Raw genomic sequence first — 12,841 nt, forward strand, 5'->3', positions numbered from 1 at the left:
GAGACTCACCATCTATCTAGGAGACTCACCATCTATCTAGGAGACTCACCATCTATCTAGGAGACTCACCATCTATCTAGGAGACTCACCCTGGTATACCATCTATCTAGGAGACTCACCATCTATCTAGGAGACTCACCATCTATCTAGGAGACTCACCATCTATCTAGGAGACTCACCATCTACCTAGGAGACTCACCATCTACCTAGGAGACTCACCATCTATCTAGGAGACTCACCCCGGGATACCATCTATCTAAGAGACTCACCATCTATCTAGGAGACTCACCATCTATCTAGGAGACTCACCATCTATCTAGGAGACTCACCCCGGGATACCATCTATCTAGGAGACTCACCATCTATCTAGGAGACTCACCATCTATCTAGGAGACTCACCATCTATCTAGGAGACTCACCATCTATCTAGGAGACTCACCATCTATCTAGGAGACTCACCATCTATCTAGGAGACTCACCATCTATCTAGGAGACTCACCCTGGTATACCATCTATCTAGGAGACTCACCATCTATCTAGGAGACTCACCATCTATCTAGGAGACTCACCATCTACCTAGGAGACTCACCATCTACCTAGGAGACTCACCATCTATCTAGGAGACTCACCCCGGGATACCATCTATCTAAGAGACTCACCATCTATCTAGGAGACTCACCATCTATCTAGGAGACTCACCATCTATCTAGGAGACTCACCATCTACCTAGGAGACTCACCATCTATCTAGGAGACTCACCCCGGGATACCATCTATCTAAGAGACTCACCATCTATCTAGGAGACTCACCATCTATCTAGGAGACTCACCATCTATCTAGGAGACTCACCATCTATCTAGGAGACTCACCATCTATCTAGGAGACTCACCATCTATCTAGGAGACTCACCATCTATCTAGGAGACTCACCATCTATCTAGGAGACTCACCATCTATCTAGGAGACTCACCATCTATCTAGGAGACTCACCATCTACCTAGGAGACTCACCATCTACCTAGGAGACTCACCATCTACCTAGGAGACTCACCATCTATCTAGGAGACTCACCATCTATCTAGGAGACTCACCATCTACCTAGGAGACTCACCATCTATCTAGGAGACTCACCATCTATCTAGGAGACTCACCATCTATCTAGGAGACTCACCATCTATCTAGGAGACTCACCATCTATCTAGGAGACCCACCATCTATCTAGGAGACTCACCATCTATCTAGGAGACTCACCATCTATCTAGGAGACTCACCATCTATCTAGGAGACTCACCATCTATCTAGGAGACCCACCATCTATCTAGGAGACTCACCATCTACCTAGGAGACTCACCATCTATCTAGGAGACCCACCATCTATCTAGGAGACTCACCATCTATCTAGGAGACTCACCATCTATCTAGGAGACTCACCATCTATCTAGGAGACTCACCATCTATCTAGGAGACCCACCATCTATCTAGGAGACTCACCATCTATCTAGGAGACTCACCATCTATCTAGGAGACCCACCATCTATCTAGGAGACTCACCGATGCCTTTGTGAGGTTCAGGAGGACAGGATGTAAACTTGAGGACCTCGGCTCTCTTGTCCTTCAGACCCCATCGATGGAGGATCTCCCCGTAGCACTTCTTAAAGTCATCAAACTGCATGGTGTTGGCTGGGTCCAGCAGCCTGAGAGGGTAGAGAGAGAGAACCGGAGATCTAGAACAGATAAGAGACTGCCCCATGTTCAGAACCGGTCCTAGGTAAGATGGCCGACATGCTGGTCCATTCTGACCAAGACATCAGCCTCTCTGTTGTTTCTCGTGTATGTCTACGAAGAAAACATTGGGTTGTCTTTGTTTATGTGTGTTTTTCTAACGTCTAATACTGGACTCGACTCGATGACCTTTTATTCATGTCGTGTTGTTCCCTCTCTCGCTCGCGGGGGTCTGTGTACATCTGGTTGGCGTAGCGATAGTCGTCAGGCGAGGACTCCCCCAAGGGAGGGACGTGCTCCGGGTCTCGACCTAATGAAATAGACAGATCTCCTTTTACACAGATGGCTAGATGTCATTGACACTGGATATCTATGGAGAATATTAGCAGGTTAGACTGTATGTTCCACAGGAAGTAGCAGGTTAGACTGTATGTTCCACAGGAAGTAGCAGGTTAGACTGTATGTTCCACAGGAAGTAGCAGATATGACTATGTTCCACAGGAAGTAGCAGGTGAGACTGTATGTTCCACAGGAAGTAGCAGGTGAGACTGTATGTTCCACAGGAAGTAGCAGGTTAGACTGTATGTTCCACAGGAAGTAGCAGGTTAGACTGTATGTTCCACAGGAAGTAGCAGGTGAGACTGTATGTTCCACAGGAAGCAGTAGGTTAGACTGTATGTTCCACAGGAAGTAGCAGGTATGACAGTATGTTCCACAGGAAGTAGCAGGTGAGACTGTATGTTCCACAGGAAGTAGCAGGTTATATTAAATCATGACTCTCCATGTTCCCTAACAGTTATGAAAGTCGACTGGTGATTAGGACACTTCTTTAGGTCAGAAACTCATCAGGGCAAAAATAGTGTACTTCAGTATAGGGATTAGGGTGTAGGCTCTGACCTAAAGTAGTGCACTATTCATTCAGCAGTATGTGATCACCCCTTCATATTAGTGGATTTGGCTATTTCAGCCACACCCGTTGCTGACAGGTATATAAAATTGAGCACACAAGCCATGCAATCTCCATAGACAAACATTGGCAGTAGAGTGGTGGGAAGCCTTCCCAGAAGAGTGGAGGCTGTTATAGCAGCAAAGGGGGGACCAACTCCATATTAATGCCCATCCTTTTGGAATGAGATGTTGGATGAGCTCTTGGTCATGTAGTGTACTAGTGAACAGGGTGCTAGTTGGGTTACCGGGTTACATACCAATGCTCCAGGTGGTGGTGGTGGAGTCACATACTCTTGGTCATGTAGTGTACTAGTGAACAGGGTGCTAGTTGGGTTACCGGGTTACATACCGATGCTCCAGGTGGTGGTGGTGGTGGAGTCACATACTCTTGGTCATGTAGTGTACTAGTGAACAGGGTGCTAGTTGGGTTACCGGGTTACATACCGATGCTCCAGGTGGTGGTGGTGGTGGAGTCACATACTCTTGGTCATGTAGTGTACTAGTGAACAGGGTGCTAGTTGGGTTACCGGGTTACATACCGATGCTCCAGGTGGTGGTGGTGGTGGAGTCACATACTCTTGGTCATGTAGTGTACTAGTGAACAGGGTGCTAGTTGGGTTACCGGGTTACATACCGATGCTCCAGGTGGTGGTGGTGGTGGAGTCACATACTCTTGGTCATGTAGTGTACTAGTGAACAGGGTGCTAGTTGGGTTACTGGGTTACATACCGATGCTCCAGGTGGTGGTGGTGGTGGAGTCACATACTCTTGGTCATGTAGTGTACTAGTGAACAGGGTGCTAGTTGGGTTACTGGGTTACATACCGATGCTCCAGGTGGTGGTGGTGGTGGAGTCACATACTCTTGGTCATGTAGTGTACTAGTGAACAGGGTGCTAGTTGGGTTACCGGGTTACATACCGATGCTCCAGGTGGTGGTGGTGGTGGAGTCACATACTCTTGGTCATGTAGTGTACTAGTGAACAGGGTGCTAGTTGGGTTACCGGGTTACATACCGATGCTCCAGGTGGTGGTGGTGGTGGAGTCACATACTCTTGGTCATGTAGTGTACTAGTGAACAGGGTGCTAGTTGGGTTACCGGGTTACATACCGATGCTCCAGGTGGTGGTGGTGGTGGAGTCACATACTCTTGGTCATGTAGTGTACTAGTGAACTCAGTGCTAGTTGGGTTACCGGGTTACATACCGATGCTCCAGGTGGTGGTGGTGGTGGAGTCACATACTCTTGGTCATGTAGTGTACTAGTGAACAGGGTGCTAGTTGGGTTACCGGGTTACATACCGACGCTCCAGGTGGTGGTGGTGGAGTCACATACTCTTGGTCATGTAGTGTACTAGTGAACAGGGTGCTAGTTGGGTTACCGGGTTACATACCGATGCTCCAGGTGGTGGTGGTGGTGGAGTCACATACTCTTGGTCATGTAGTGTACTAGTGAACAGGGTGCTAGTTGGGTTACTGGGTTACATACCGATGCTCCAGGTGGTGGTGGTGGTGGAGTCACATACTCTTGGTCATGTAGTGTACTAGTGAACAGGGTGCTAGTTGGGTTACCGGGTTACATACCGATGCTCCAGGTGGTGGTGGTGGTGGAGTCACATACTCTTGGTCATGTAGTGTACTAGTGAACAGGGTGCTAGTTGGGTTACCGGGTTACATACCGATGCTCCAGGTGGTGGTGGTGGTGGAGTCACATACTCTTGGTCATGTAGTGTACTAGTGAACAGGGTGCTAGTTGGGTTACCGGGTTACATACCGATGCTCCAGGTGGTGGTGGTGGTGGAGTCACATACTCTTGGTCATGTAGTGTACTAGTGAACTCAGTGCTAGTTGGGTTACCGGGTTACATACCGATGCTCCAGGTGGTGGTGGTGGTGGAGTCACATACTCTTGGTCATGTAGTGTACTAGTGAACAGGGTGCTAGTTGGGTTACCGGGTTACATACCGACGCTCCAGGTGGTGGTGGTGGTGGAGTCACATACTCTTGGTCATGTAGTGTACTAGTGAACAGGGTGCTAGTTGGGTTACTGGGTTACATACCGATGCTCCAGGTGGTGGTGGTGGTGGAGTCACATACTCTTGGTCATGTAGTGTACTAGTGAACAGGGTGCTAGTTGGGTTACTGGGTTACATACCGATGCTCCAGGTGGTGGTGGTGGTGGAGTCACATACTCTTGGTCATGTAGTGTACTAGTGAACAGGGTGCTAGTTGGGTTACCGGGTTACATACCGATGCTCCAGGTGGTGGTGGTGGTGGAGTCACATACTCTTGGTCATGTAGTGTACTAGTGAACAGGGTGCTAGTTGGGTTACCGGGTTACATACCGATGCTCCAGGTGGTGGTGGTGGTGGAGTCACATACTCTTGGTCATGTAGTGTACTAGTGAACTCAGTGCTAGTTGGGTTACCGGGTTACATACCGATGCTCCAGGTGGTGGTGGTGGTGGAGTCACATACTCTTGGTCATGTAGTGTACTAGTGAACAGGGTGCTAGTTGGGTTACCGGGTTACATACCGACGCTCCAGGTGGTGGTGGTGGTGGAGTCACATACTCTTGGTCATGTAGTGTACTAGTGAACAGGGTGCTAGTTGGGTTACCGGGTTATATACCGATGCTCCAGGTGGTGGTGGTGGTGGAGTCACATACTCTTGGTCATGTAGTGTACTAGTGAACAGGGTGCTAGTTGGGTTACTGGGTTACATACCGATGCTCCAGGTGGTGGTGGTGGTGGAGTCACATACTCTTGGTCATGTAGTGTACTAGTGAACAGGGTGCTAGTTGGGTTACTGGGTTACATACCGATGCTCCAGGTGGTGGTGGTGGTGGAGTCACATACTCTTGGTCATGTAGTGTACTAGTGAACAGGGTGCTAGTTGGGTTACCGGGTTACATACCGATGCTCCAGGTGGTGGTGGTGGTGGAGTCACATACTCTTGGTCATGTAGTGTACTAGTGAACAGGGTGCTAGTTGGGTTACCGGGTTACATACCGATGCTCCAGGTGGTGGTGGTGGTGGAGTCACATACTCTTGGTCATGTAGTGTACTAGTGAACAGGGTGCTAGTTGGGTTACCGGGTTACATACCGATGCTCCAGGTGGTGGTGGTGGTGGAGTCACATACTCTTGGTCATGTAGTGTACTAGTGAACTCAGTGCTAGTTGGGTTACCGGGTTACATACCGATGCTCCAGGTGGTGGTGGTGGTGGAGTCACATACTCTTGGTCATGTAGTGTACTAGTGAACAGGGTGCTAGTTGGGTTACCGGGTTACATACCGACGCTCCAGGTGGTGGTGGTGGTGGAGTCACATACTCTTGGTCATGTAGTGTACTAGTGAACAGGGTGCTAGTTGGGTTACCGGGTTACATACCGATGCTCCAGGTGGTGGTGGTGGTGGAGTCACATACTCTTGGTCATGTAGTGTACTAGTGAACAGGGTGCTAGTTGGGTTACTGGGTTACATACCGATGCTCCAGGTGGTGGTGGTGGTGGAGTCACATACTCTTGGTCATGTAGTGTACTAGTGAACAGGGTGCTAGTTGGGTTACTGGGTTACATACCGATGCTCCAGGTGGTGGTGGTGGTGGAGTCACATACTCTTGGTCATGTAGTGTACTAGTGAACAGGGTGCTAGTTGGGTTACCGGGTTACATACCGATGCTCCAGGTGGTGGTGGTGGTGGAGTCACATACTCTTGGTCATGTAGTGTACTAGTGAACAGGGTGCTAGTTGGGTTACCGGGTTACATACCGATGCTCCAGGTGGTGGTGGTGGTGGAGTCACATACTCTTGGTCATGTAGTGTACTAGTGAACAGGGTGCTAGTTGGGTTACTGGGTTACATACCGATGCTCCAGGTGGTGGTGGTGGTGGAGTCACATACTCTTGGTCATGTAGTGTACTAGTGAACAGGGTGCTAGTTGGGTTACCGGGTTACATACCGACGCTCCAGGTGGTGGTGGTGGTGGAGTCACATACTCTTGGTCATGTAGTGTACTAGTGAACAGGGTGCTAGTTGGGTTACTGGGTTACATACCGATGCTCCAGGTGGTGGTGGTGGTGGAGTCACATACTCTTGGTCATGTAGTGTACTAGTGAACAGGGTGCTAGTTGGGTTACCGGGTTACATACCGACGCTCCAGGTGGTGGTGGTGGTGGAGTCACATACTCTTGGTCATGTAGTGTACTAGTGAACAGGGTGCTAGTTGGGTCTTGGCACTGGCCTCTTCTGGGGTCACTGAGTTCATACCATAAACAGCCTTTTATTCCCATGCCGGGTTACATACCGATGCTCCAAGTGGTGGTGGTGGTGGAGTCACATACTCTTGGTCATGTAGTGTACTAGTGAACAGGGTGCTAGTTGGGTTACCGGGTTACATACCGATGCTCCAGGTGGTGGTGGTGGTGGAGTCACATACTCTTGGTCATGTAGTGTACTAGTGAACAGGGTGCTAGTTGGGTTACTGGGTTACATACCGATGCTCCAGGTGGTGGTGGTGGTGGAGTCACATACTCTTGGTCATGTAGTGTACTAGTGAACAGGGTGCTAGTTGGGTTACCGGGTTACATACCGATGCTCCAGGTGGTGGTGGTGGTGGAGTCACATACTCTTGGTCATGTAGTGTACTAGTGAACAGGGTGCTAGTTGGGTTACCGGGTTACATACCGATGCTCCAGGTGGTGGTGGTGGTGGAGTCACATACTCTTGGTCATGTACTGTACTAGTGAACAGGGTGCTAGTTGGGTTACCGGGTTACATACCGATGCTCCAGGTGGTGGTGGTGGTGGAGTCACATACTCTTGGTCATGTAGTGTACTAGTGAACAGGGTGCTAGTTGGGTTACCGGGTTACATACCGATGCTCCAGGTGGTGGTGGTGGTGGAGTCACATACTCTTGGTCATGTAGTGTACTAGTGAACAGGGTGCTAATTGGGTTACCGGGTTACATACCGATGCTCCAGGTGGTGGTGGTGGTGGAGTCACATACTCTTGGTCATGTAGTGTACTAGTGAACAGGGTGCTAGTTGGGTTACCGGGTTACATACCGATGCTCCAGGTGGTGGTGGTGGTGGAGTCACATACTCTTGGTCATGTAGTGTACTAGTGAACAGGGTGCTAGTTGGGTTACCGGGTTACATACCGATGCTCCAGGTGGTGGTGGTGGTGGAGTCACATACTCTTGGTCATGTAGTGTACTAGTGAACAGGGTGCTAGTTGGGTTACCGGGTTACATACCGATGCTCCAGGTGGTGGTGGTGGTGGAGTCACATACTCTTGGTCATGTAGTGTACTAGTGAACAGGGTGCTAGTTGGGTTACTGGGTTACATACCGATGCTCCAGGTGGTGGTGGTGGTGGAGTCACATACTCTTGGTCATGTAGTGTACTAGTGAACAGGGTGCTAGTTGGGTTACCGGGTTACATACCGATGCTCCAGGTGGTGGTGGTGGTGGAGTCACATACTCTTGGTCATGTAGTGTACTAGTGAACAGGGTGCTAGTTGGGTTACCGGGTTACATACCGATGCTCCAGGTGGTGGTGGTGGTGGAGTCACATACTCTTGGTCATGTAGTGTACTAGTGAACAGGGTGCTAGTTGGGTTACCGGGTTACATACCGATGCTCCAGGTGGTGGTGGTGGTGGAGTCACATACTCTTGGTCATGTAGTGTACTAGTGAACAGGGTGCTAGTTGGGTTACTGGGTTACATACCGATGCTCCAGGTGGTGGTGGTGGTGGAGTCACGTACTCTTGGTCATGTAGTGTACTAGTGAACAGGGTGCTAGTTGGGTTACCGGGTTACATACCGATGCTCCAGGTGGTGGTGGTGGTGGAGTCACATACTCTTGGTCATGTAGTGTACTAGTGAACAGGGTGCTAGTTGGGTTACTGGGTTACATACCGATGCTCCAGGTGGTGGTGGTGGTGGAGTCACATACTCTTGGTCATGTAGTGTACTAGTGAACAGGGTGCTAGTTGGGTTACTGGGTTACATACCGATGCTCCAGGTGGTGGTGGTGGTGGAGTCACATACTCTTGGTCATGTAGTGTACTAGTGAACAGGGTGCTAGTTGGGTTACTGGGTTACATACCGACGCTCCAGGTGGTGGTGGTGGTGGAGTCACATACTCTTGGTCATGTAGTGTACTAGTTGGGTTACCGGGTTACATACCGATGCTCCAGGTGGTGGTGGTGGTGGAGTCACATACTCTTGGTCATGTAGTGTACTAGTGAACAGGGTGCTAGTTGGGTTACTGGGTTACATACCAATGCTCCAGGTGGTGGTGGTGGTGGAGTCACATACTCTTGGTCATGTAGTGTACTAGTGAACAGGGTGCTAGTTGGGTTGCCGGGTTACATACCGATGCTCCAGGTGGTGGTGGTGGTGGAGTCACATACTCTTGGTCATGTAGTGTACTAGTGAACAGGGTGCTAGTTGGGTTACCGGGTTACATACCGATGCTCCAGGTGGTGGTGGTGGTGGAGTCACATACTCTTGGTCATGTAGTGTACTAGTGAACAGGGTGCTAGTTGGGTTACTGGGTTACATACCGATGCTCCAGGTGGTGGTGGTGGTGGAGTCACATACTCTTGGTCATGTAGTGTACTAGTGAACAGGGTGCTAGTTGGGTTACTGGGTTACATACCGATGCTCCAGGTGGTGGTGGTGGTGGAGTCACATACTCTTGGTCATGTAGTGTACTAGTGAACAGGGTGCTAGTTGGGTTACTGGGTTACATACCGACGCTCCAGGTGGTGGTGGTGGTGGAGTCACATACTCTTGGTCATGTAGTGTACTAGTTGGGTTACCGGGTTACATACCGATGCTCCAGGTGGTGGTGGTGGTGGAGTCACATACTCTTGGTCATGTAGTGTACTAGTGAACAGGGTGCTAGTTGGGTTACTGGGTTACATACCAATGCTCCAGGTGGTGGTGGTGGTGGAGTCACATACTCTTGGTCATGTAGTGTACTAGTGAACAGGGTGCTAGTTGGGTTACCGGGTTACATACCGATGCTCCAGGTGGTGGTGGTGGTGGAGTCACATACTCTTGGTCATGTAGTGTACTAGTGAACAGGGTGCTAGTTGGGTTACCGGGTTACATACCGATGCTCCAGGTGGTGGTGGTGGTGGAGTCACATACTCTTGGTCATGTAGTGTACTAGTGAACAGGGTGCTAGTTGGGTTACCGGGTTACATACCGATGCTCCAGGTGGTGGTGGTGGTGGAGTCACATACTCTTGGTCATGTAGTGTACTAGTGAACAGGGTGCTAGTTGGGTTACTGGGTTACATACCGATGCTCCAGGTGGTGGTGGTGGTGGTGGAGTCACATACTCTTGGTCATGTAGTGTACTAGTGAACAGGGTGCTAGTTGGGTTACTGGGTTACATACCGACGCTCCAGGTGGTGGTGGTGGTGGAGTCACATACTCTTGGTCATGTAGTGTACTAGTTGGGTTACCGGGTTACATACCGATGCTCCAGGTGGTGGTGGTGGTGGAGTCACATACTCTTGGTCATGTAGTGTACTAGTGAACAGGGTGCTAGTTGGGTTACTGGGTTACATACCAATGCTCCAGGTGGTGGTGGTGGTGGAGTCACATACTCTTGGTCATGTAGTGTACTAGTGAACAGGGTGCTAGTTGGGTTGCCGGGTTACATACCGATGCTCCAGGTGGTGGTGGTGGTGGAGTCACATACTCTTGGTCATGTAGTGTACTAGTGAACAGGGTGCTAGTTGGGTTGCCGGGTTACATACCGATGCTCCAGGTGGTGGTGGTGGTGGAGTCTGAGGTGCTGTAACAGGAGCCTGACGACACAGAGCTGGATGTGTAGCTGGGCTGGAGGAGAGGGGCAGGGAGGGAGGGAGAGGAGAGGCAGGGAGGGAGGGAGAGGAGAGGGAGGGGCAGGGAGGGAGGGAGAGGAGAGGGAGAGGAGGGGCATGGAGGGAGAGGAGAGGAGGGGCAGGGAGGGAGGGAGAGGAGGGGCAGGGAGGGAGGGAGAGGAGAGGAGAGGAGGGGCAGGGAGGGAGAGGAGGGGCAGGGAGGGAGGGAGAGGAGAGGAGGGGCAGGGAGGGAGGGAGAGGAGAGGAGAGGAGGGGCAGGGAGGGAGGGAGAGGGGAGAGGAGGGGCAGGGAGGGAGAGGAGGAGGAGGGGCAGGGAGGGAGGGAGAGGAGAGGGGCAGGGAGAGAGGGAGAGGAGAGGGGCAGGGAGAGGAGGGAGGGAGGGAGGGAGAGGAGAGGAGGGGGAGAGGAGGGGCAGGGAGGGAGGGAGGGAGAGGAGGGGCAGGGAGGGAGGGAGGGAGGGAGAGGGAGGGGCAGGGAGGGAGGGAGGGAGGGGGAGGGGGGAGGGGAGAGGAGAGGAGAGGAGAGGGAGAGGGAGAGGAGAGGAGAGGGAGGAGAGGGAAGGAGAGGGAGGGAGAGGAGAGGAGAGGAGAGGAGAGAGGCAGGGAGGGAGGGAGAGGGAGAGGAGGGAGAGGGAGAGGGAGAGGGAGAGGAGAGAGGAGAGGAGAGGAGAGAGGAGAGGAGAGGAGAGGAGAGGAGAGGAGAGGAGAGGAGAGGAGAGGAGAGGAGAGGAGAGGAGAGGAGAGGAGAGGAGGGGAGGGGCAGGGAGGGAGAAAACATTTAAAAAACATTTTCAGAAAAAGGAATGGCTCCATATGCCAGACCAGGGAAAACAGTAACCAAGGTTACCCACGTTGAGGATATAAACTTTGACTTACGTATCGGGAGTGATGAGGGGGGAACAGAGAAGAGCGTTGCTGTCCATACAGAGAGAAGTAGTCTTGGGAACAGCCCTGGGTCCTGAACACACTACACAGCATGGCTAGAGTCTGGACATCACTCATCACACTGTAGTGGTCCAGACTGGGAGGAGAGGACAGAGGAGCCCTGAACACACTACACAGCATGGCTAGAGTCTGGACATCACTCATCACACTGTAGTGGTCCAGACTGGGAGGAGAGGACAGAGGAGCCCTGAACACACTACACAGCATGGCTAGAGTCTGGACATCACTCATCACACTGGGAGGAGAGGACAGAGGAGCCCTGAACACACTACACAGCATGGCTAGAGTCTGGACATCACTCATCACACTGTAGTGGTCCAGACTGGGAGGAGAGGACAGAGGAGCCCTGAACACACTACACAGCATGGCTAGAGTCTGGACATCACTCATCACACTGTAGTGGTCCAGACTGGGAGGAGAGGACAGAGGAGCCCTGAACACACTACACAGCATGGCTAGAGTCTGGACATCACTCATCACACTGTAGTGGTCCAGACTGGGAGGAGAGGACAGAGGAGCCCTGAACACACTACACAGCATGGCTAGAGTCTGGACATCACTCATCACACTGTAGTGGTCCAGACTGGGAGGAGAGGACAGAGGAGCCCTGAACACACTACACAGCATGGCTAGAGTCTGGACATCACTCATCACACTGTAGTGGTCCAGACTGGGAGGAGAGGACAGAGGAGCCCTGAACACACTACACAGCATGGCTAGAGTCTGGACATCACTCATCACACTGTAGTGGTCCAGACTGGGAGGAGAGGACAGAGGAGCCCTGAACACACTACACAGCATGGCTAGAGTCTGGACATCACTCATCACACTGTAGTGGTCCAGACTGGGAGGAGAGGACAGAGGAGCCCTGAACACACTACACAGCATGGCTAGAGTCTGGACATCACTCATCACACTGTAGTGGTCCAGACTGGGAGGAGAGGACAGAGGAGCCCTGAACACACTACACAGCATGGCTAGAGTCTGGACATCACTCATCACACTGTAGTGGTCCAGACTGGGAGGAGAGGACAGAGGAGCCCTGAACACACTACACAGCATGGCTAGAGTCTGGACATCACTCATCACACTGTAGTGGTCCAGACTGGGAGGAGAGGACAGAGGAGCCCTGAACACACTACACAGCATGGCTAGAGTCTGGACATCACTCATCACACTGGGAGGAGAGGACAGAGGAGCCCTGAACACACTACACAGCATGGCTAGAGTCTGGACATCACTCATCACACTGGGAGGAGGGGACAGAGGAGCCCTGAACACACTACACAGCATGGCTAGAGTCTGGACATCACTCATCACACTGTAGTGGTCCAGACTGGGGAGGAGAGGACAGAGGAGCCCTGAACA

General features: G+C 51.5%; 1 protein-coding gene across 1 annotated transcript in view; it reads right to left on the reverse strand.

The window, feature by feature from the left end:
- The window catches only part of LOC135537976 (GATOR2 complex protein WDR59-like), a 44,882-nt gene that overhangs the window by 7,219 nt on the left and 24,822 nt on the right, over positions 1 to 12,841 (reverse strand). The window contains exons 7-10 of the mRNA XM_064963986.1: positions 11,405 to 11,549; positions 10,443 to 10,524; positions 1,910 to 2,030; positions 1,550 to 1,692 (exon numbers count right to left, since the gene is read on the reverse strand). Of these exons, the coding sequence (XP_064820058.1) occupies positions 1,550 to 1,692; positions 1,910 to 2,030; positions 10,443 to 10,524; positions 11,405 to 11,549 (491 nt within the window). The remainder of the gene's footprint in view (positions 1 to 1,549; positions 1,693 to 1,909; positions 2,031 to 10,442; positions 10,525 to 11,404; positions 11,550 to 12,841) is intronic.

Source organism: Oncorhynchus masou, unplaced genomic scaffold (genome assembly GCF_036934945.1).
Source record: "Oncorhynchus masou masou isolate Uvic2021 unplaced genomic scaffold, UVic_Omas_1.1 unplaced_scaffold_880, whole genome shotgun sequence".
Taxonomy (NCBI): domain Eukaryota; kingdom Metazoa; phylum Chordata; class Actinopteri; order Salmoniformes; family Salmonidae; genus Oncorhynchus; species Oncorhynchus masou.